Source organism: Rhamphochromis longiceps, linkage group LG1 (assembly GCF_057381845.1).
Source record: "Rhamphochromis longiceps isolate RC_006_pf linkage group LG1, R_longiceps_female_GT1.1, whole genome shotgun sequence".
Taxonomy (NCBI): domain Eukaryota; kingdom Metazoa; phylum Chordata; class Actinopteri; order Cichliformes; family Cichlidae; genus Rhamphochromis; species Rhamphochromis longiceps.
Window position 1 is genome coordinate 1683001 of NC_140557.1, and position 25928 is coordinate 1708928.

The 25928-nt window shown below is 45.4% G+C and overlaps 1 protein-coding gene across 1 annotated transcript in view; it reads right to left on the reverse strand.

The window, feature by feature from the left end:
- The window catches only part of dok4 (docking protein 4), a 53142-nt gene that overhangs the window by 5511 nt on the left and 21703 nt on the right, over positions 1-25928 (reverse strand). The window contains exons 2-4 of the mRNA XM_085427970.1: positions 19001-19333; positions 2206-2313; positions 443-557 (exon numbers count right to left, since the gene is read on the reverse strand). Of these exons, the coding sequence (XP_085284096.1) occupies positions 443-557; positions 2206-2313; positions 19001-19066 (289 nt within the window). The 5' untranslated portion in view covers positions 19067-19333. The remainder of the gene's footprint in view (positions 1-442; positions 558-2205; positions 2314-19000; positions 19334-25928) is intronic.

The window sequence follows — 25928 nt, forward strand, 5'->3', positions numbered from 1 at the left end:
ACGCATCAAGTCTGAACATTTTTGGGAACTCGTAATGACCTTGTGGTACCATATCAGCCTATTAGAGCACTTCGCTCTCGCTCTGCAGGCCTACTTGTTGTTCCTAGAGTATTTAAAAGTAGAATGGGAGGCAGAGCCTTCAGTTTTCAGGCCCCTCTTCTGTGGAACCAGCTTCCAGTTTGGATTCAGGAGACAGACACTATCTCTACTTTCAAGATTAGGCTTCAAACTTTCCTTTTTGCTGAAGCATATAGTTAGGGCTGGACCAGGTGACCCTGAATCCTCCCTTAGTTATGCTGCAATAGACGTAGGCTGCCGGGGATTCCCATGATGCACTGGGCACTGCTCTTCCTCATACATTACACATCATTATATATCACCATTAGCTCTTCCATTGTGCCTTCTCTATCCCCCCCCAAACAGGTCGAGGCAGACATGTTACCTGATTCACAGGTGAAGGTGCGTGAGGTGTCGTCTGTGAACACAATGGCCACCGCCTGTCGCTTGGTGTCACGTGGCAGTCGTGTGATGTTCTTCACATTGCTGATCTCTGTCACCTAAACAGCAAGTTGGAGATAAAGTGGAAAACAGGGCTGATTAAACACCACGCAGAGACACTGTGACCTCTAACGTCGACCGGGAGCCGAGGCGCCACCTGCTGGCAGGGCCTGTCAGGCTACATATCACTGGCTAATTAGGTGATCAGTCTAATTTAATCCAGGTCAGGTTTTCTACTTTGTGTTTATAAATCAGTCAGTCTGGGAAACTGCTAAAACTTTGAATGTGTCCCCAAGTGCAGTCACAAAAACCATCAAGTGCTACGATGAAACTGTCTGACATGAGGACGCCCCAGGATAGGAAGAGCCAGAGTCCCTCTGCTGCTGAGGATGCATTCATCCGAGTCGCCAGCCTCAGAAATCACACATTAACAGCAGCTCAGATCAGAGCCCAGATGGATGCCACACAGAGCTCCAGCAGCAGACACATCTCTACATGTTCAGAGGAGACTGTGTGAATCAGGCCTTTATGGTCAAACAGCTGCTGAGAAACCACGACTGAGGAAAAGCAACAAGAAGAGATTTGTTTGATCTGAGAAACACAAGGATGGACATTAGACCATCTGTGCTTTGGTCTGATGGGTCCACATCTGAGATCTTTGGTTCCACTCGCTGTGTCTTTGTGTGATGCAGAAAAGGTGAACGATGGTCTCTACATGCATGGTTCCCACTGTGAAGCATGGAGGAGGAGGTGTGATGGTGTGGGGGGGCTTTGCTGGTGACACTGTTGGGGATTTATTCAAAACTGAAGGCACACTGACCCAGCATGGCCACCACAGCATCCTGCAGCGACACGCCAGGACAGCACAATGACCCCAAACACACCTCCAGCCTGTGTGAGAGCTGTTTGACCAAGAAGGAGAGCGATGGAGGCCTGGCCTCCACAGTCACCTGACCTAAACCCACTGGAGATGGTTTGGGATGAGATGGAGTGCAGAGTGAAGGCAAAGGACCAACAAGTGCTCAGCATCTCTGAACTCCTTCAAGACTGTTGGAAACCATTTCAGGAGACGACCTCATGAAGCTCATGGAGAGAAGGCCAAGAGTGAGCGAAGCAGGAATCAAAGCAGAGGGCGGATATTACGAAGAATCTAAAATAGAAAACGTGTTTTGAGTTATTTCACACTGTTTTGTTTACTACATGATTCCACGTGTGTTCATTCATAGTGTTGATGCCTTCAGTCAGAATCTACAATGTAAACAGTCATGAAAATAAAGAAAAACCATTAAACGAGAAGGTGTGTCCACACCTTAGAGTGGGAGTGTACATCAAAGCTGAGCCAAATATTCCTCAAAGTGTCTGATTCTTTGCAGCTGGAGTCGTCCCGTCCACCTCAACATCTCAGCTGTGATTGGATTACAGTCGATTCTTTAGAGCTTTGTGAGAAAGAACAAAGAGCAAGTTCACAAGCTGAAGGATGCTCAGTGAAGGAGTGTGAAGGCAGCCAGGACGGTCATCTGAAGGAGAAGTAATGCTGCTGATCATGATGAAGAACGAAAGCTTGCTGAGTTTTAAAGAGAAGAAGAAGAAACGGCCGCCTCACGCTGAGCTCTGTACAGGCTTTCATCTCTGTCAGTAAGTGTGTCAGCTCTAAAGAGCACACACACACACACACACACACACACACACACACACACACACACTTACTTTAGGACATGCTCTGATGTAAGCAGCCTTCTCGTCGGGGTATTTCTCCAGACGACGAGGTCCTTTGCTGGAAGATTTCTTGAACACCAGCCAGCAACGCCGATAGATCTGAAGCACACACACACACACACACACACACACACACACACACACACACACACACACACACACACACACACACACACACACACACACACACACACACACACAATGACATTCATTTTATATCATCATAACCTCATATCAACATAATGTACATTCTTGCCCCTGGTGGAGCATAAAGTCAGTGCAGGACGTGGATACAGAGCGAAGCTTCGTCTCGTGTTCTCTCTGCAAATCTCTGTCCTCAGGGGCGGATCTACTGGGGTGGCATGTTCTCTTGCCACCCTAGTTTTGCATATGACAATATGCATATAAGTATTAACACTTTGAGCCTAGTTATAATTACCATTGAAGTTAATTAAAATAATTACATTCTAAAACTCGACATAGTGCATTACCTACCTCCCCCCCCGCACCCGCATTAAAAAATGGTTCAGCCCATTGTGTTGAAACAGCTTTAGTTCTTGTTGTCAGTAGCAACTGACACCATGTTCAACACAGCTGGTTGGTTGCTACACTCTGGAATGATGGTGAGTGTCGTTAATAAATCGTGAAAATTAGGTTTAAATTTCTGGTGAAAACTTTGTGCAGGAACTACAGTAACAGTAACAAGTCTAACTAACTGATCCACCTCATGTTGTGTAGCTTTCACACTTGGGCCTATTTATTTTACAGGCTCTACAATACATAAAATCAAAATTCACATGTTGTAATGTAACTGTAATTATTTGGGCTAAAGCCAGGAGCTGGTCTTTAATGAACAAGTGGGGAGCTCCTCACATATGTGACCTCTAAAAGGAAACCTGAGTGAGATTAGCTCTGATATAAACTCTCAGCATCACCCAGACATGGATCCATAACAATGATTTGGTCATCTTGTGTAATCAAGTTCAGCAGATGCTGTTTTCCAAAGCAGGTAGTAATTCATTCTTTTCTGAGGAGAGACGATTGCTGATGGACTGAACTTCAACCCAAGCAGCAACATCCAGGGAAAGAATGAAGATGAGCTGCAGTTCCTCTAACGTCCAGCAGAGGCAGCAGTGAGTCAGTCCCCATAGACTCCCATGTTAAAACTTTACGGCAGAAATAACCATGTTTGCAGCCTGATACACAAACTGTTTGCTATCTGTGGATCCTTTCTCTTCCATAACACCTGCATAGGGAGGATGTTTCTAAAACTCACCTGTTTAAATTGTATTAAGGATTAAAGGGGCGTGGCCTATTTGACCGACAGGTGGATGGTTTCTTAAAGCCAGATGTAACAAACTGATACAAAATAAAAGGCATATATGGAAATTAAAATGTAATTAGTTTTTCAAACAAATTTGTCAGATGCTTCAATAAACTCTCCAGTTTCAAGGTTCAGGCTTTAGAGGGTTAACCTCCAGCTGCGTGGAGAGCATTAAGCCCGACTTTGACCCCGAGTACACGCTGGCCTTTAGTCTTTGACTCTGGCGACACTTTCACAGCGAGGAGACGTTTTCTGATGCCTGAAGAAACCAGACACGATAGGCTGATCAGAGCGGCTCTCGTCTCAGAGGAGGACAGTTAAGCTCATGTTGTCCTCCAGTGAGCACTTCAGGGTCGGGCTGGGCTGTTTCTCAGCACAGAAACTGGGAGATTTTACAGTGTTACTGGTGGTTCTTCTCCCACCATGGGTATGCCAAACAGGCTAAAAAATAATAACTAAAACTAATAGTGATGGTAATAATTACAGCCCAAACAGATCCTTGGAGACCTGATGAGACAAACAAGGGGAAATATCGGGTGGATTAAGTCAGCTTATATCATTTAAATGCTTTGAAACTGTCAACAAAATAAGAACTGAAAGAATCAAACGAACAGAAAACCTGCTGAACTACTAAACGTGTAGTTTTTGATAAGTTTTCAACATTTCTCCACTTTAGTTTCTGTTTTTACTCAATGAACATCTGCAGCGCTTTCATGGCCACCATCTGTACGGATCCTCCCTCCCCATCATTCGTCAGCCTCCTCCTCTTCATCTCTCCCTTCACTGTCCTCTGAAGTAATCAGGTCTCAGCAGACGGAGCTGTGAGGAGTGCTAAGTGAAGCTAAAGAGAGGAGACGGAGGAGGGAGATGGGAGGAAGGGGAAGATAGGAGAGCTAATTGCTTCCTTTTTGTAGCCTCAAAGATGAAACGAGTGCGGAGCTGTTGGGAGTTGCTGTAATTCTCAGAGGGGCTCGCTCAGATGACAGCACGAGGAGATGATGATGTTATGCAGCCGAGGTGTTAGCGTAACCTTGAAATGCTGCGTTGGCACACTTTGAATGGATCCACGGCTGCTCTGTTTTTCTCTCAAATCACACATTTGTCCTTCGCTTGAGCTGCAGCGGCTGCAGACCGAAACCACACGATGCAGAGGCCCGGTTTCAACAGCTCTGCCAGAAAATGGGTGTGCTGCATGACAGCCGGCTGCTTTAGCAGCAGATCAGAGTTGAAATGATCGTATCCGCTCAAGATAGTTTGTGAAGTCGCTTCCTAGGAGCAAAGTGACCGAACCGGATCCTGTGACGGACTCACAAGTCAGAGTCACGTGACCCACAAACGCGTTTAAGCCACTGCAGGGTTTTTGGTGACCATCTTCAGAGAGCTCGGCTATCACAGACTGCACAGACACACAGAGCTGCTAATAAGTGCTCAGTCACATCCAGGTCTGCAGTGTGCATTACATGAAGTGCACGCTTTTCAGACCAAAAACTACTGTAAGCATCTAAAGCGCATTTTAAGATGAAGCGTCAGGACTGCAGCTGTTTGACACACACACAGTAATAACTTCACTGTGGTGACTTCCAGTTATTAAAGCCTCATAAATGAAATATCGAGCAGAGGAATCAGGAGGAAATAATGGAGCAAAAATAATGTGTCTCAGGAAACGCCTGCATCTCTAACCAGCGTCCCCACAGGCACCATTACAGTTTGATCAGATCTCAGCACACCTGCTTCATTAAGCTTCTGGCCTCTGCGTCCCAACACCTCCACGCTAACAGCTGCACTGGTTCTGTACTGGACCACGAGCTCTTTCTGGTGATGACTTTGGTCTGATAGAAAATAAGGTCAGCGCGAGCATCGACCGGTGCAGTGACTGTGGGGCATCGCCTGAAAACACATTTAGTCGGTTACTGTTTGGTTTCCTGGTGGTTGAAAAACGTGCTGCGCGTCACGGAGAAGATTAGAGCGTTCTCAGAGGACAGACTCGTCTACGGCAGAAATCTCCAACAGCGGAGAAGATGCGTGTACTGAGCCTCCAACCGATGAGCTAAATCCCAGAGGAACCAGGAAACGTGCACTTCAATTCAACTTAGTTTATATCACAACAACAGTCTCCTCACAGTGAAACTTTCTGGCTGAAGAACATCTTGCAGGGTGGTGTTGTTACTGACGTCCTCTCACGTCATCTGCGTGTTTTGAAAGTGGGCGTGGCAAACAAAGTGTCGATCTGACTGTGAACCCGGAGACAGCGACGACTCGAGCCTGACGAGTCGTTAACGTAGAACCAGAGAAGATGATAATCGTCCTCTCTGACTGTGATGCAGGTTTAAATCACCTGAGAGCTACGGCCATCTTTTATACCGCGGCGGTTTGTCAGTCAGGACGTCGATAAAACGAACCTCAGTGTTGCTCGATACGAGGACGAATCAGTCACGATTGTTTTGGGCAATAGTTGTACTCCTGGTTTAAATCAGCAGCTGTTTGTTTCCTCAACTTTCCAAAAACTCCCAGCGCGTGCGTGTGCGTGCGTGTGCATGTGTGTGTGCGTGCGCATGTGTGTGCATGTGCGCGTGTGTGTGTGCATGTGCGTGCATGTGCGTGCGTGCGTGTGCATGCGTGTGTGTGTGCATGTGTGCTGAGTCCGTTCATCTCTGTGCGCAGACGCTCATTTGTCGAGTTTACAGAGTTTTATGATGCGTACACGTCAACATGACGAATAACCTTGGCGCTGCCTTCAGGCCTGATGAAAGGTCCCGGCTGATTTATAAAACTTTTACAAACATTTTCACTTCTGAATACAGAGCCGTGAACAGCGAGGGTAGGCGAGAGTAACCACATCTGTGCGATCCGTCACCGTAACGACGGCAGCAGACGCAGCAGGCCGCGCCTCCACTCTCCTCTATCATTAGAATCTGTTTCACTCCGACTCGCAGCGAACACTAAAATCACAGCAATGATCTGCTGATCCAATAAAAGCAGAAACTCCACCCTCACCACTCAGCGGCCTTCTCAGGCACTTATTTTGAAGCATTGTCTTGATGAACTTTAATTTCAAAGATCGCTTCACTTAAACCTGATAAAAAAAAGCAAAAGCAAATAAAGTTGTACTTTACTAAGCTCTACTTCTTTAACCAGAGCTTCTTCTGTCTCTTTCTGATCGTTACAAACAGTCAGGACTTTGCTCCTGTTTCACCCGACTGACGGTTTCGGCTCAGGGTGAATCTGGCTGCCTGAGCTCAGCCACGGTCCGGTGTGGATGTGTCAGGAGTGTCGTGACAGTCGAGCCACGTCTGTGTCAAACAACACCTGCTGTAACTCATGTCCACATAAAATGTGCCGGTGCCTTACCCGACGCATACGTGAGAGCCCGGCTTAGGCTGTCGGGATGTTCTGTGCCGATTCTCCGTGCAGCCTCTGGCTGCTCCTGTTCCAGCAGTTTTCCTCATGTATGACCTTTCGCCTGTTTCCTGGCTGCTGTCAGGAGGAGTCAGCTTCATCGGTATTTTGGTATTTTTGCCTGGTTTTCCGCCTGCTCCTTGTCTTTGCTGCCTGCTCCTGTTATGACCTCATGTGTACAGATGAAGTCTCTGATCTTAACTTTTTACCTGCTCTCTCTCCTAATCCACCAGCAGCTTCACATCCCGCTCCGACTGGTTTAATTCCTGCCAGGATCTTGCAATGAATCCTCAGCTTCTCAGCTTTCTTCTTTTGGAGATTAACTCCTCAGGCAGGATTAACAATGACAGCGACGGCGTGCTAATTGCTGCTGATGTCAGTCCTGAGTTTAGCGTGTTGAGGCAGAACTGTAATCCCCAAATAAGACACGATGACCACTGAGGAATGAGGAAAATCATTTAAAGCACCTCACACCTTACACCAGTCACAACACGGACGTTAAATGTAGGTGGAAAAGCTAATCCTCCTCTCTGAGTGAGGCAACGAGAGGCGGGTCAGGGTTTTCTCCTCATCATACCCGGGGATGAAGCTGGCTATCACCTCACTAAGCTAACGCCAGGTTTCCCACCTGTAGCTGTGAGCTGGAGTCTGAAAAGCTGGATGTAGAACAGCTGCTCTGTCCTAGGATCAGGTGCTAATCTCACAGGAGAAAAAACGGATCTTCCAGGACACTGATTGGTCAGCAGGCAGTGATTTCATAGCTGTTGATCTCCAACCTGCTCTGGCTGGGTTTGCAGCAGAGGTTCAAACCCTGCGGTCACCTGGATAAGATGAAGCCCTGCTTCACAGGAGTTGTTTTCTCGGTTTTTATGTCCTCGCCCTGCCTCGTGCTCCCTCCCCCTGAGGCGTGTAGTGTGCATGCCCCCCCGTCTGTATCACGCTGAGGTCTCTGTTCATGTGAGCTTGGTTTGTTTTCACACAGTGAAAAACCCAAATGAACCAAAATGTGCCGCTACAAACCAGGTGAGAATGTTCTGTCAGCTCATTGGCCAGGTGAGTCTGGGGCGGAGCAACAAAAGTAAATACAGGAAGAAGCTGCTGAGTTCTGGGCTACTGGAGAACACGGAGGATTCAGGCTAAATCACGGCTGGATCCCAGAACATGAAGCATGCGTGGCTTCGGGAAGGTTTTCAGCTTTCATTTACAGAGTAAACCTGGTCGTTACGTCGGACTGAGGTCAGATTACAGTCACGCCATCAACAGACCTGGGCGGAGACCACCGCCTCCACAGGCTCGTGGTGAGGTTGGTTTGGTGTGATTACTGCACACAGAGGAGGAAATTCAAGAAGCAGAGTTTGATTTAACGGGTGAAACACGGCAGGAGTGAAAACACCGTAACTGGATTAAAGTTGTGTTTTTCAGCACCTGGCTGTAACCCCCCCACCACTCACACACATGAATGACTCATCTGTACAAACTGAAATGACCTCTCGGGAATGCCGACATCGCCTCTAAAATTAAAGGAAAGCAGCTCGGCGGGAGGATACGTGGGTGGAGGTCAGAGGTCAGAGCGCAGCCGGGGCAGAGCGGGGAGGAGAGGTGGTGCCACGTCACGATAGCTCATTAATCTCAGCGGCTGCTTATGTAACGATGCCTTCAAGGTAAATCAAACTCGTTTCCAGATTCTCGGGACAGCAGGAGGAGACTCATGATGGTGATACTATCTGCTTATCTCAGACACGTGTGAGCTGAAGCTGAGCTCCACGTTTTATTTTTGCCTTTCTTGATCTTCTGCTTGAACTCTGCTGTTCCCTTTTTCTCTTTAAACTTTCAGCTGATCAGCATTCGACCTGCGTGCAGCGTAAAGCACAGGTGGCGAGCTGTTAGCTTGTCGGAGGACTGCATGCAGATGCATCTCTGTGTTGGCTGAGTTTCATTAATCCTTCTCTGCACAAGCAGACAGACAGCAGCGTGTTAGCATGAGTGCAGCTTTCGCCTCTGAGAGGAACAGCCAGCGCTTTGCTGCTTCCTCAAACTTCCAGGCTAGATGCAGATCACGAGGCTAAGTCACTCAGACAGAATTTGGGCAAACAGCCAGGTGGACCGTTTACCTGCAACCAAGGCCTGCTCAAACATGATTGGTCAGCAGAAGCCAGACATATGGAAACCCCTCCTCCTCATCAGCCTGAGACCAGAACTGAACACTGGACTGGTGCTGAGCAGGTGTCTGCAGGAAGCTGTTGAAATGAAAGCATGATAGTCTTTTATCCTGTCTTCCTTCTCAGATGGCCCCGCCCCTCCCTGAGCCTGGTTCTTCCTGTTAAAAGGGAGTTTTTCCTTCCCACTGTCGCCAAAGTGCTTGCTCACAGGGGGTCATATGATTGTTGGGTTTTTCTCTGTTGTATTATTGTAGAGTCTAGCTTACAGTATAAAGCACCTTGAGGCGACTGTTGTTGTGATTTGGCGCTGTGTAAATAAAGTTGAATTGAATAGTCTTGTAGCTGTGTGATAACATGTGGGGCTGGGCCTCAAAGCCACTGCTCATGTTGTGTATGCTGACATAGTTTCAGCCGATGTGCAGGATGAGGAAACCCGTCCGTTCTGAGCATGTGCAGACAGCTGAAGTGATTCTGCTGCATCTGCTCTCCGGCTTGGCGCAGAGATGAAACTCATCTTTGGCCTTAAACGCGTCTGAGCGCTGCGTGCCGGATAAGCAGAGATCACAGCCGGCGTCTGGGGGGATATATATCCTGCAAATTAGCTCACCTATCACCTTCTCATGTGTCGTGTCTATAAGTTTAATCTGGCCTCGGGCAACCTCACATTTAATTCCATCTGTGGGAGAGTCTGAGGGCCTTCAGGGCGTTCATATCCATCACTCTCCTTCAATAAACCCACGTGAATAATTCAGTTTGTTTTTTTAATCTGGTGATGAGTGCCCAACATCTTTCTTTTCTCCTGCTCGATCAGCTCCGATCCAAACGTGAGCTCTTTGTTCCTGAGCTGAACACACAGCCGCTCGACAAACCAGTGACCGATCTGCAGTTTGTGCTCCGTCAGTATCGGCCTCATTAATTACGACGCTTTCACCTTCATCTCATCCCCGGAGACTCCAGGAATAAAGTACCGGAGTACAACGTTCCCTCTAGAACTTCATTTTATTAACATAAAGAATATTAACATGATTTATTATTTCAGGAAACTTAATTAATTTGCTTTTTCTATCAAATAAAATTGAATAATTTAATACATTTAATAAAAAAGTTTTTTCTCTCACCAGTTCATAATTTAGTTTGTGATGACGTATTTACATTTATTGAAACTAAGGCTCTGAAGCGGTCCTGTGTCCACACAGGAGGCGCACAGGGAGGCAACACAAAAGAAAGGAAAGATGTTACCGCAGAAATCCACCGACCGAGTCAAAGACCAGGACGGGGTTGTTTTGCAGGAGGAAGGTTTAAACATGAACCATTAATAAAGAAATCCACACAGAGTCCAAAAGCAACGGGACGGAGAACTCAGAGAAATATTCATTTTCAGCTTCAGCAGTAACTTTTCACGTAAACGTTGTTTAGAATAAATCGTTTCCTGAAGTCTGGAGCCCGAGCACATCCTCAAACGCTGCATCTCAGAACCACACGGGGGTCGTTCGGTCTGGACCGTCGCTGTTGGAGAGATGCGTTGGTAACTTTGTGCTCGCTGGCTGCAACGCAGCATCCGCACACACGGAGCCATTACTGGAACAGACGCCCATGAACCTGTGCAGGACTCAAACACACACTCGTCTCCTCTGAGGCACGTTCGGCCTTCCAATCTCAAAGTTTGGAAAGCATCCAAGGCGCCAGCGAGCGGACGCAGCTGAAGGATGGGAAATGTATTTTACAGCTCAGAGGAAGTGGAAAAAACTAGACGAGCATTTGTTTCGCTGCACCCAAAAGGCAGAACTCAGCACACAGACGGATGGGGAACATCTCACATATGTTTCGAGACGTAGAGCTTATTAGCAATCTGAATGCATCGACGTCATGATTAATCAGCGGGAGGCGGTTTGACAGGGCGTGTGTGGGATGCTCTATGCCTGGAGGCTGATCAATACCAATCTCATCAATACTGTAGTTCATTATCCAGTGAGGGCGGTGGAAATGCTAAGGCAGGAAACAAAGAAGAGACTCGCACACAGCTGAGGTCAGCGTGGCGGCGCTGCGTGGCGGCCCTTTTCCTTCTGGCTTTGTTGTTCCTCTTGAGATAAATGAAGCGTGACTTTGGCAGTCCATCTATCCGGCCTTGAGGAGGACCTCAGCTGTGCCATTCCTCTGTGCCCCGAAGATGCAAAGACTAACTCAGATAAACCGCCGTTCACCTCTGTTCCTATTCGTCTCTCTGCAACTCTGAGGTAGCTCGCAGAGACGCTCGCCCGCCAAAAGCTTCAAATGTGAGGCTTCTGACGTGCTAACAGGGGGAAACTCGGGGTTTCTCCATGCTGGCCTTCAGTATCTACACTGAGCTGACAATCACCTCCAGTCGGTCTCATGTCAGGTGAACCAGAGACTGGCGACATTATACCCTCTGCTTTTAAAATGACGTCTGATTGGATAGAAACGTCCTGCTCACCTGAGCTCTGAGTTTTTCATCTCAGCTGCAGGTTTCAAGTCTTATTGAATAAAACACGATATTCAATTATAAAATCATGGCCCGTTTAATCAGAAAGGACATAGGAGAGGGGGAGGGGTTTGGGGCGTGGCTACAGTGTGATTGACACGTTGCTGTTGTATGAGCGTGCAGGTTTCGGGTACGAGAAGAAGGCGGTGCTTAAACGAGGTGACGGAGCTTCTCTTTAAGCTGCGTCACTGAGTTTGTGCAGCTCAACATAAGGAAAGAGAACTGGGGTGAAGTGTATCAGGAGCAGGACGTTAATAGTCGTATAATGAATTCCTTAGAATATTTACATTACTGTACAAAACCAACTGTCCAATAAAGCAGTATAGTAGGAAACAGAAATATATGGACTGTCCATGGATAACAAAAGGTCTGCAAAATGCATCTATAAAGAAAAATGCTCTATACAGAGAGTTCTTAAGAACGAGAACTGAAGATGCTGAAATCAGATACATAAAGATATAAAAATAGGTTAATTAATATACTTAGATTTAGTAAAGCAATAGATAAGCAATTAGATATAAATAGAAATAATAATAAAAGATTATAAAACGTGGGGCTGGACAAAAGAACTACAAGTATTTCATTTGTAACGACCATGAAGAATATGGATGCTGTGACAAACAGCCTCAATGAACTCTTTGTAACTATGGACCAAATTTAGCAAGAACAGTCATCCTGGGAGAGCACAGGACAAACCGGACACACTGATTGACAGAAATCCATATTCTATGTTTCTCACAGCCGTTGATGAAAATGAAGTTTTTGAAATGGTCAAAAAATGTAAAAATCACAAATCTTTGGATTGTAATGATATTGATATGATAGTGGTTAAAAGAGTCATTGAGGCTATTATAAAACCATTTACATACATCTGTAATTTATCATTTCAAACTGGTCGATTTCCAGACAGAATGAAAATAGCAAAAGTTATACCTCTATACAAATCTGGGAACAAACACCATTTCACAAACTACAGGCCTGTCTCTTTACTACCTCAATTCTCAAAAGTTCTTGAAAAACTGTTTAAAAACCGACTGGAAAAATTTATAGATAAACATAAACTACTCACTGAGAGTCAGTACGGATTCAGATCAAGCAGATCAACATCATCGGCACTATTAGATTCAATAGAATACATCACAAATATGTGGCTGGGTTATTTTCAGAGACTTGACAAAGGCATTTGACTCTATAGATCCTGATATATTAATAAGAAACCTGGAACGTTATGGTGTCAGAGGGGTCGCTTTAGATTGGGTCCGGAGTTATTCAAGTGACAGGAAGCACTTTGTGAAATTAAATGGTGGTTGCTCCTTATGTGTGGACATTGCTTGTGGTGTACCCCAAGGGTCAGTTTTGGGTCCAAAATTCTTCAACTTGTACATTAACGACATCTGTAAAGTGTCCAAAGTATTAAAAATGTTTCTCTTTGCTGACGATACAAACATTTTTTGCTCTGGTGATGATCTGCAGAATTTATTGGAGGATATGACTAATGAAATAAGTAAAGTGAAGTTCTGGCTTGATAAAAACAAATTATCATTAAATTTGAATAAATCTAAACTTATGTTATTTGGAAATAGTAGTTTAAATACAAATGCAAAGATTCAAATAAATGGTGTTGATATTGAAAGAGTCAGTGAAAATAAATTTCTGGGGGTAATAATAGATGAAAAACTTAACTGGAGAGCTCACGTAAGATATATTCATTCCAACGTATCACAAAGCATTGCAACACTAAACAAGGCAAAACAGGTATTCGACAGAACATCACTTCATATTCTACTGTTCACTGGTTTCACCATACTTAAGCTATTGTGCAGAGGTCTGGGGCAACAACTATAAAACCACATTACATTCACATTTTACTGTTCAAAAAAAAGCAGTTCGAATCATCCACAGTGCAGGTTACAGGAACATACAAACTCACTATTTTTGCACTGAAATATTGAAAATTGACGATCGAGTGAAATTCCAAACAGCACAAATTCTATTCAAAGCAAAAAATAAAGAACTGCCAGGAAATATATGAAATGTATGTAACTTCAAAACAGGGAAGGTCCGTACTACAAGAAAAAGCTTTTGTGTTTCTGTGCATGGAGTGAAACTGTGGAACAGCCTGAATATGGAATTAAAGCAACGTCCAAACACAAAACTGTTCAAAAAGAGTTATAAAAATATGATCTTCTCGAACTATAAAGAAAAGGAAAATATTGAAATTAAGTGAATGTCTCTATTTAAAAAATAAAAAATCATGATGTGATATTATAGGATATAGTATATCAGAAATCTGTTCACTATTTTTATTACAAATTATATCAGTAAGGAAGCAACTAAATATTAACTGATAATTTATGGCAAAGGGGTGGGATTAAATAAGTGTTTACTTCTTCCCTTTCAACATGTAAATGAATCAGAACGGCAGCTATATTGAAATGCATTGATTTTTTGTATAGTATTTTTCCCCTCTCTCTTATTTTCTTTAATAAATGTACCTGTATATTGTTTACATGTTTGAAATAAATTACCAATCAATCAAAGTCACAAATCCGATTTATCCAGGAGGAGAAAATCGGACACAAAGTGCACCGAGTCCAGTCAGCTGGTTTGGGAACTCCTCGGTGTTCATGTTCAATAACAACCCACAAATCCACAAAGAAATGTGGCCTTAACATCATCTCTGATCCCTCTGCTGCTGCAAAGCCTCTTCATATCTGCCAGAGCGCTCCACGGGACGACGAAGGGCAAGACCGCGGGCAAGACTGAGCTGGAATAAGGAAGCAAATTTAAAAGGGCAAAAACACAGAGGGAGAGGGGTGGATGGCGCACGGGAACGCCGAGGAAGGATGCAGATAACGAGACAGAAAAGGAAGAGCTGTGCAGAATCAGCACTGAGGGCAGAAAGCAGCACAGGGAGAAAGCGAAGACGGAGAGCAATTAAACGGCAGGGCAGTCAGAGACGACCGGGCAAAAATACGACATGAGATAGTGTTCAAAGCAAACAGAAAGATTCCCAAAGAGAGCGAAACGGAGAAGGAATTCTGCTGTGGATAAGTAGGTCTGCCTTCCAGCTGGAACACGCCATTACATGAATTATTTCCAGATAAAACGACCATGCCCGGGCCAATCAAAACCACTTTAGATCCCTCAATTCATCACTCGCTTCATGGACCAATCATTTCTTTTTCAGATTTCAGAAGTCCCAGAACTCCTCCAAGTGATTAACCGCATTTATAAAAGAGGGGAAAAGAACAAAAGCCCACGACGATTAGAGCTCCATCCCTCATCTTCATGATGAAGGACAGAAAACAGTCCTCCTCAGAGTCTGAGCAGCTAAAGCAAAGCTGAGAAGACACACAGACCTCAGCAGGGAAATAATCTACACCGACTGTCAGAGCCCTGCTTCTGTTTCAGTTAGGAGTCAGAAAATCCGAGAACATTCATCTTCCTGCTTTTAAAAACAGCGTCACAGGAAAGACTAAATATGACCAGATGATGGCGCTACAGAAAAAGTCAGAAGGTCACAGAAACTGCGATTCACAACGTTCGTAAAGAGGGCGTGGCTACAGGGTGATGCCCCCGGTTGTTGGTGATCCCTCTCCCGTCACTGGGACTCAGAGTGGCGAGATAAAATGATGCTGGATTACATGCGCGCCTCATTTCCTGTAAATCCCTCGTGCACCCAAAAGCAATTTGAACCCAGTGCACAATCAGATCGCTCCCTCGCTACCACTGAACGTTAGAGGCTATAAAATCAGGATCTGGGTTTTATGACCTGTTATTACACTTGTTGTAAAGGCTTGTTTCATCCAGACAAACAGGTTCATTAACGAGCAGCTGCATGTTTGTCACGTTTGCTCATTAGCATAACTGATGCCGGTTCATTCCTGCTGTGCGCCATTTGTGGGTTTCGTTCACAAAGCTGAACGTAAACAGCAGAAACGAACCCTGCAGAGCTTCACGGGTTCTGCAGCTGCAGATCCAACAGCAAACTAGGCAGAGTCAGCACGAGGCCATCGGTGGATGGACAGGTAAATGCTGTAGCTAGGTTCAGATTAGCAACAAAACCAGCGCGTAAACAGAATCACAATAAAACGTTCACGAAACTTCTGGATTTCATGTAATTTCAGGCTTGAGTTCTGATTACAGATGTTTGAAATCATAGCAAACACAAACACACAACACACACACACACACACACACACACACAGGTGTTCACGTACATCTCCAGGTAAAATGTGTCTGTGCATGCTGAGTTTACTCCACAGTCTGAACTTCAGTGGTGTGCGGATTGATACGGAAATATTGGTTTTAGTCATCTGGGTTAAACTTGCAGTTAATCATTAACAGGAACTGAGTGGAACTATTTTATTGGGACTGTCTAAAGGATTAGTAGGAACTACTTCTTCCACCTGTGAAATACGTCTGTATCAATGCATCAAGGCTCGTGCGTGCTCGCTCGCTCTGTTGATCATCGTAAGCAGAGTCGTGTTTGGAGCTGTGTCAGCAGAGGCGAGGTTTGTGACACGTGTGGCGAGCGCTCAAACCTCGTCAAACACAAACAAAAGTAAATCATAGCACAGGATATGATGATGAGTTTGTGATGAGGCGACCTGATGAAGAGGAGGAGAGGAACAGGTGAGGAGACAGATGTCGCTCGCTGAGTCCTGTGGCGCTGAAGGCAGGAACGATCCAGGCGCACGGGGAGAAAACGTGGAGCTGCTGGCGACGAGTAGAACTGTTGCTGAATTTGGGAAAGTGCCTTAGGTTTTTGTTTTCTATGTTTAAGTGATGGGAATTCACCGCATCCTCAAAACTACAGATTCCCATTTGTTCAAAGTGTAGAGCTTTTAAAGTGGATTAAATAGGCTACGTATCATTAAAATATACAGGGTTTTTGCAGTAAAACAGTTACTGTAGTATTTAACAAATAAAAATAACTCAAATATTTCATACATAACATAAATAATAACATATAAAATATTTCTCAGCTTTTATTTTCAATCACATTTGGCTCTTGATGTGGAGGATTTGAATCTGCTGCAGCAAGTTTTAGCTGTGTGAGATTTTTCAGCCCAGCCTCACACGTGAAACAAGACCATTACTGACCTTATTTCAAGACTCTGACTAACACTGGCTAACATTGGCTAACAGCGACTAACAGTGGCTAACAATGACTTACAGCGGCTAACAATGACTAACACTGGCTAACAGCGACTAACAGCGGCTAACAATGACTTACAGCGGCTAACAATGACTAACAGTGGCTAACAGCGGCTAACAGTAGAAAGAGACCGTACAGTAATACAGGTAAACCCCAACAATCAGAGTAGGAAGAACCTGGCCACAGCAGGAAGGAAAAACTCCCTTCTAACAGCAAAAAACCTCCAGCAGGACCATCCTTAGCGGAGTTCCCCTCTCCTTTGTTTGGAGTTCTGACCTTGATTATACTCAGTTTAGTCTTTAGGGTTTTTAGTCATAGTCTTGTCTCCCTGTTAGGTGTAAGTGATATATCAGAATCAGAATACTTTATTAATCTCTAGGGAATTTATGTATGTTTTATTTTGTTAACCCTTTCAGTTTAGTTTCTCCAGCTGTCTGCACCTGTGCTGTTCCTTGTGTATCTCTGTGTCTTCAGTTTCTCGTCTTCTTTGTTGGTGCGTTTGGTATAAAATACTGTGATGTTTCTCGTTAGTTTGTTTTTCTGCTTTCGTGTTTTACCGTTTGGGCTGTTTTCCTGGGACTGTCTCCACTCACTCATTCAAAGTACATTTTGTGTTCACGTTGTGCCTCCCAGTGTTCAGGCTGCATTTCGGGTCTAGATCCGCACTCCACCACCACACAAACCTCTGACATCATCGTGTGAAATCAGGGATCCAGAAAAATAAAGACTCTTGCTTACATGCATCAAATCAGCCAATCCAAACATCTTCCAAACTTGTTATTCCAGTTAGTCGTTGCCGGATATTCCAGACCGGGATAAAATGCTGGGAGTGCTAAAGTTGACTTTGAATTTATTTTAAGATGACGTCCAGCAGTGCTGCTGGTTTTCTGATATTCAATCGGACCTAGAAACAAAGTGATCCTTTCCCAGCGTTTGTTCTGTGCACTGAAAAAGTTTGAACGAGCCAGCAGGAGCAGAAACCACCCACAGTTCCTCTCTGTGTCTCACATTTATGAGCAAGGCTTTAGAAAAACTCTGGAACAAACAGAGCGGTCAGTGTAGGTCAGGCAATAAAACTCAACAGCATTATTTCCCACAGGCCACATTTTTCTTTATATGCAATCCATTACCTGAGCTAAAACTTAAGGACGTGAAACTTTATTCGGGTAATATCAGAGTTCACACAGGAGTGGGAATTTCCTGCGTCCCCTCTGAGAGCTGTTCACTCAGCTCTGGGAGCGGCGATAGCAGCGCGACCATTATTTGAAGCGAGCTGGCGAACAGAACCTGACTTTAATTGATTTACGTTCGTTCCATAATATAAGTCGTGCAGAGTTGAACTGTGCCGCCTACGCCGTCTGAATGCAACTCACTCGAATTAGCATTGTCCGTGCAGCTGACGTGGAGACGTGAAACTGGATCCCGCGGCTGTGAGGAGACGCACTCTGTCTCCAAACCCAGTGGGAGCAAAGTGAGGCTGGACTGAGCTGCTTTTCCAGGACAGTAATATTCAAGGTGATGGTCAGTGCAGCGGGACAGCCTCAGGCAATGTCTGTATTTACACCCATACACAACTTCATCTACGGCCTGTAAGCTCCGGCTGAGCCCGGCAGGCCTGCTCACACCAGGCCGCTGAGGTTCATAAGTGGCCTGACATCATTAAGACATCAGCGTAAATCCAAAAACTACTCCTGTGTGACGGCACTCTGCTTCTGCTGCTGTCTGCAGCTTCTTTTGGGACCATTTGGTTTTTCACAGCTGTGAGCATCAAAAAACAAAATCCCTTCACTTCTCCACAGACGGCCAGAACAGGAAGTGAGAAAACAGGTGTTTATCAGCATGTCTCAGTTTCACAGCCACATCCATCGCGTCCACATCAAAGCACTATTTTTGGTTTTATATGTCTTCCTGCTCCTAAAGACCTCCACCCCATCGCTGTTCATACTACACCCATGTAATTATCTTAGAAAATACAAAAACACAGCAATGATTACTGCGGACATTTTTCAGGGAAAATGAGCCAACAGAACTTTTTCTGTAGTTTTCTGTATTCGTGCTGACAGGTTTCTTTCATTTCTTTATCACGTAGAAAAACTGAGCCGTGCTGCTGAAGTTTCACTTCTTTTTCCTACATTCGGACAGCTCAGGGATTAAATGTGCAGCTAAACATCTTTACACTGACACTGTTTCACCCGGCCCGCTGAAGATCATGTTTAAATGGAAGAGCTGAAACGCCCACTCACCCCCAGCTTGCGGCTGCGCATGCGTACGTAGCCCTGCTTGACGATGTCATTGAAGTTGGAGGCCATCTTTGAAGGCCGCAACACTGGAGACCATCCAGATGTTTCCTCCTTCACTCGTTCAGCTTCTGTCACTGACAGTCTGTCTGTCTTTTCTTGGACTTTTCCACTTGAAAGTAAAAAAACTGAACCTTTTCTTCGCCTGTCCTCTTTCACAAAACTCCCAACATCCTCCTCTCTCCTTCTCGTCTCCTCTGGCTGAGGTTCCTCTCCTTTTCGTCTTCCTTCCTTCTCATTCCTTCATCCTCAGACAGCTCATCTCTCCAGCTGGCATCTCTGAGAAATGGACCGACAGTAAGATGGAAAGAAAGAGGGAGAAGAAATGGATATATGTTCATTATTCATTGAAGAGCGAGGTGCACAACATTAACGTGCATTATTCATGCCGCTGGCACACACTGAACTCTGAGGGGAAGCATGCAGTGGGATTGTGCTGAATGTACAGTTTCCCGTGTGTCTGCTTGGATTTCAGTTTCCCTGTTTGATTGTTTGCGTTTCTGTGTGTGTGTGTGTGTGTGTGTGTGTTGCACAGTGACATAAAGGAAATCAGAGGAGGCAGCTTCTATTAGACGGCGCTGAAACCAGGAAATAAAAAGGTTGGAGCGTTGAGCGTTCTCTAATCAGAGCTCCGTTCGTCAGCCGGCTTCCATCGCGCTACATTTGCATTTCAAACGGCCCGACCTCCTCGTGCTCTCTGTTCAGCAGTCATTATGAGGTGACAGTGTAAACACAGCTCTGCCGTCCTCATTTGTCCCCGTGAAGCTGATTCAGTGTTAACAGTCACTGCTTCTATGTAAATGTGCAGTTGTACTCTCTCTGCAGCCGCCCACGACTCTGATTTGCTCACTGATTCAAAAACATGTGGTGTTTGATTTCTGCCGGCCAATTCATACTGACATACATATCTGGATATGTATCTGAGATAAAACGAGGCTTTGTGGAGCTCGTTATGTCACATATCATGTCTTTCTCCGTCTCATACTGAACGTGTATGTAAGGAATGACCATCGAGCAGCAAGACTCACGCAGGCAGAGACGAGTTCATATTTTTATTTATCGAAGCTTCAGCTCGCCAGCTTACACGGCAGCTGTGAAGCACAGCAAACCAAAGGGCTCTCTGACTGCTAATTATACCAGATAAGCCACGCCCACGATCCACAGGGGTGTCTCCACACGCCCCAATAAAGACAATCAGCCACATAAACCTTTATATATTATAATTTAGAATAAAACGATCACCCCAGTCTATTCCTACTCATATATTTACATTTCAAACATATCGACCTGTCTGCTGTCTGAAACGTGCACGCAGAGCTCTGATGCTCTCTTGGATGGCTGCTGTTTAATCACTTCATTGGCCGCTGTGTTTGTGGACCCAAACTGAAGTTTAACAAAAAGCGATCCTTTATCATGGCTGTCAGAAAAATGTAGGGAGGAGAAACAATGGTGAGAACTTAACTATGACCTAAACTGGTGAAGCTAAAGCTAGACATGAAAAAACGTGAACGTGAGCATGAACCTGGAAAAAACGAAACTTGAAAACATGAGATGAAGTCCAGGAAACATGACCACCTGACGCTGAACGGAGGCAGACAGAGGACTTCAATACACAGCCAAGTGGAAACACAGCTGACACAGATGAACACCACAGGGGAAGCAAAAGGAAACACACTGAACATGAAAACACAAGACTTTCAAAATAAAACAGGAAACACGGAGAGATATAAACCGGGACACACAAGCTTGGTACGAAAGACAGAAGGAGGGAGGAAGCATGAGAGAGGAAGGGAGGATACAACACAGGGGACAAGGGAAGAGGGAACGAGACACGATGGGCGTACATGGGTGAACATGACGGGGAGACGGCGAGCTGAGACAACATGGAAACAAATATAACTAAACATCCAATCAGAGCAAAGAATAGCTCATGCTAACTAATAGAAATAAAACATTTCAAACAGGAAGAACTAAAAAGAAAATCACAACCTCAAAAAGCACCACAGTGACAGCGACATGCATTTATTTTAAATGAAGTCTTTGGTGGTTTCTGTGTTAGTGTTTAGATTTGTGTATTTGCAGCATCCAGCTTCCTCTTCTCTCGGCTGGGGTCCTTCGTCCTGTCTTACCTGGACAGCTGTGGTCTGCCTGTCTGCCTGCAGTTCTACTTCCTCCCTCTGATCATCTTTATTGTCTCTCCCTGTATCTCGTTTCCTCAGCTGTCTCTGCTATAAAACAATCATATGAATGTTCCTGTCCCCTCTGTGAGTGCTGCTCTGTGGAGCACTGTGCTCCTCACTGAGTGTTTGTATTATTTTTCACACACAGGATGTGTCAGTCAGTAGTGTCAGCGACACTCAGGACAAAGACAAGCTGACTTCACGGTGTGCTCCAGTTTCAGATGTGACGGCCGTGTGTTTTTCAAATTAACCTGTGACCTCACACGAATGCAGGAGAGCCGGTTTCACATCCAAACCTCGGCTCGGTCTGCGGATGGTTCGGGCGCAGGGGCGGGGAGGTGACGGGGAGGCGATGGGGTGTTTCATCTGCTGAGGCGGTAAACCGAGTGGGAAGCACAGCAGAATCACACACGGACACATCTCCACAGAGCAGACACACTCAGCTCACTCAGTGCTGAAGCTGAGACACAATATAATACACTGCAGCACAAATGTATGCACTCATTCATGCACATGAGCAAACTGATGTGCACGCATGCCTGACTCTGTGTGTGTGTGTGTGTGTGTGTGTGTGTGTGTGTTTGCCATCAGGCTGGGAGCAGTGGGGCAGACATTTCCCAGAGGGCTCAGTGGTAAATCTCCCTGACAACAGTGGAACAGAGACATTAAAGTTTAACAAGGGGCTCATTAATGCACACACACACACACACACACACACACACACACACACACACACACACACACACACACACACACACACACACAGAGGAGGAGAGGCTTATCATTACAGCAGTGTTGGTTTTATAAAGTGGCTCAGGCACAAAAGACAATTAAACACTAAACAAACAGAATATTTGTGCATGAAACACACACACACACACACACACACACACACACACACACACACACACACACACACACACACACACACACACACACACACACACACACACACACACACACACACAGGCTACAGGTGCATCAGGACAGATGGTAAAAAGCACATAATAAGAACCCTGTGAGCGTGTTAAATAAGTTGATCGTCTTATCAAATAAGACGATCAGCATGAAAGTGGATGCTGGCTGAGGGACCACAGCTCTGAGCTCGCTCTCGCTCTCCTCTTTCCCCTCAGACGGCCCCGCCCCTCCCTGAGCCTGCTTCAGTTTCTTCCTGTTAAAAGAGTTTTTCCTCCGTACTGTTGCCGGGCGCTTGCTCATCATCACCAATCTTTCCGCTCTCCTTGCTTGGAGACCCTGAGGCTGATTCAGAGTCTCGGGTTATCCCAACGATCGTGTCAGGTAGACTGTGCCAACCACCACACCACTGTGCCGCCCTGCACATGCAACGTACATTAAAGTATTTTTGCTAACAACTACAAATGGAGCTGCTACCAGAACGATCTGAGACAGTCTTGACGGGTTTGTTCACTTCATTGTTTTAAAGGAAAGAATAAAACTGTCCCATCTACACAAACTGTAATGATGCAGAGCTGGGTGGGTTGGATGCTAACAGTGGCACGTCAACAACAAAAGAAATTTATCATTTTCTCACAGATTTAAAATAATTCAGCTTCAGTTTCGGCTCCTTGAGTCTGTTAAACAGGCTCAGATGTTCTCCGAGCCTGAGCCTGCGACAGTCAATATTTTATTGGAGACTGCAGTTGTTCCTGATTTTCATCGTAATTTGATGAAATCTGCAGGCGGTGGAAAGTTCCCGGTGCGCGGCCTCCGGCCTCTTCCCGCACAGAGACGCGTGCGCTCCATCCGGCCTTCCCATCTGAAGCTCGCAGCTCAGCATCCTCCTCTTCAGCCCACTGAAACCAATCAGAGTCTCTGTGGACATCGGAGAGCTGTAATGCTAATGTAAGCCCCACCCTTTATTGTGTTTAATCACCTCGACATGAAAATGATAAGGAAGTCTGTCAGTAATATAAACAAGTCTTTATTTCACCGGGATAATCCACCCAGGATTAATTCCACATCCCAGGAAACTCGTGGATCATTAACATCAACTATTGATTTTTCTACTTCTTAACAGCAAAAACACAAAAGAAAAATTAAATGTTTACAAATGTCTTCACTTTGTGCAAGTTTAATGCTGAGATCGGCGACTGGCTGTGCTTCCTGCAGACTGAAACAAGTCACTTCCACAAAAACCTCACTTTAGATGAACGACATTTAAACAGGAAAATAAGCAGATGAAGGTCAGAGGCCAAATATATGTATGAGTAAAGGAACCGTATAGAAATAAATGTCCAACCTTTGCTTCTTTGAGTGTTTTTAAATGTTTTTTTCTTTTCTATGAAATGTATTTATGAGACAATAAGACTAACTTATATGAAACACCGTCTATGATTTTTATGTTTGTTTGTGCTGCGCAGAACATAAAATCTTTCCTGAATATGAAATTTACTGGAGGTCCAACAGGATGAACAGGAAGTCAGACGCCTGAGCTCAGACTACAAAACAACATCTGGGCCCAAAAACTGAAAACCAAAAATGAAATTTTGAATGTGAAGAATATTAAAAACTGATTTTAACCTCGTTTTATACATTTTTAACCTTTGTTTATATTCACTGCATAACTAGAAGTTCATTTCTATTGAATATTTACATCTTAATATTGCTGGAGGACTTCCTGTAATCAGAAGAACTAACAGCGTCCAAATGTGCTTCGCCTGCACCGTCAGCATCAACACATCTGAGCTGTGATCGCTTTTAAAAACACACAGACGCACAAAGAGCCTGTCGAAGCACGCCGGAGATTACGAGCGCCTGACATCGATTCCCTGATGTAGCCTTATTGATTGCACGGTGGCCCTTCCTGCGTGCACGTGTGTGTGCATGTGTGTGTGCATGTGTGTGGTATCCTGCAGAAGCCTGCAGCTCTCACATCAACACACCGGCGTGCTCAGGGAGGGAAGCGTTAAAGATCTGAGTATTGTTGTCGAGCAGAGTGTGATGCACTGATGCAGACGCAGCAGCATCTGTCACGACTCGTGTTCAGACTTCTTAGAGTATGTCGGAGGATCTTCACACAGAGAACAACATCAGAGGCTGTCGCTGCACATCAGTACTGAGATTTCTGCTCACTCTGAGAGGACAGCTTCCACTGGCAGACGCTTTCGTGGTCTTTGTGTCAGTCCTTCATCTGCTCCATCGCTGACTCTGAGATTTCTCCTGGTTTGTGTGGCTTCTCTCTGGACCTTCCTGTTATCCTTTCAGTTTCCCACTTCCTGTTTTGTTTTGAAGGTTTAAATCCTGGTGTAGCCACAGACACATGCTGCTCTGATAACTGTGCTCACGCTGTAAATCACAGCTACATGAACTAATGACACACCAGTCAAAACGTTAACTACAGCTGGTGTACACCTCAGTTCCCGCCTCTTACGCTTTGCGCTGGCGTAGCACGTCAGTAAATCTGGCCCGTAGCGTACTACGTTAAAGCGCGACATAATTGTCCTGACCTGCGCCCTCTTATCCCCTCCCTCTGTGTCCTTCCCTCTCTCACTGATGTTCACCTGTGTCTTATCATCCTCAGGGCGTCTCTCCTGTTTCTTGTCCTGCAGTCTCTCTCGGAGCTTTTGAAATTGATCACTTATGGATTGTTTACGCTGCGGCCTGGCCTTAGCCGCCCTCTCTCTTGTTTACAGCGAGTAATAACGCGCCGTCTCTTCAACTGTCTGTTTTTCTGCACTCGATCTCACAGCAAACACGACACAAAGAAGCTTCAATATTTTGTTCCTTTCAAAAAATCTGGCAGCAACTAAATCGCCAACAGGCTGACATTCATGTGTGTGTGTGTGTGTGTGTGTGTGTGTGTGTGTGTGTGTGTGCGCTGACCTTTATAATCTCCTGAGTATTTTCCTTCTCGGGCTGGCACTAGTGTACATCAAAGATCACATTTGGCCAGCATGTCGGGCTGCGCACACACACACACACACACACACACACACACACACACACACACACACACACACACACACACACACACACACACCTAATAAAATTACTCACAGTGAGCCGGGGCGACACACTCGCACAGCCACCTGTCTCTCCAGCCTCTCGCCTGCAGAGAAGTGACTCATGAAATCAGTCGGGCAATCAGCCTCCTTTCCTGCACGCCTGTCTCCTCGCCTCCTCTTCTTTCACACACACACGCACACACATGCACGCACACCTTCCACCTCCTTGGTTTTCCTTTCTATTCTGATCTTTTCTTTTCTTCTGAACACAATCTGCATATCTACAGGACGTCAGGTGATTAATCTAAGAGCCTGCATGAGTTCTGACACGCACGAGGCCTCGATATCATCTGGACTGTTCTCGCTGCGTTTATCGATCCTTGTCTGGATAACGGCAAAGCCCACCCTGTGGAGTGGAAATGAGATGAAAGATAGAAGAAGAAAGATGAAGGAGCTGCTGTTTGTGCAGACAGCTGAGAAACGGTGACAGCGCCACGGAGCTGTGAAGATATTTGTCTCTACTGGTCCGACCTGACCCCGAGTTAAATCTGCAGCCGTGGCAGAAATCAAGTTTGTCTGAGTGCACGTGGATGCAGGCCTGCTGGAAAGGGAGTCTGTGTTCTTAATGAGTGTTATGAGTCCGTAACACCGTAACATTACGCAACACTCGATAGCATCACATTACATTCATTACGCAGCTGTGTCTGTCCAAACCAGCGCACAGCTCTT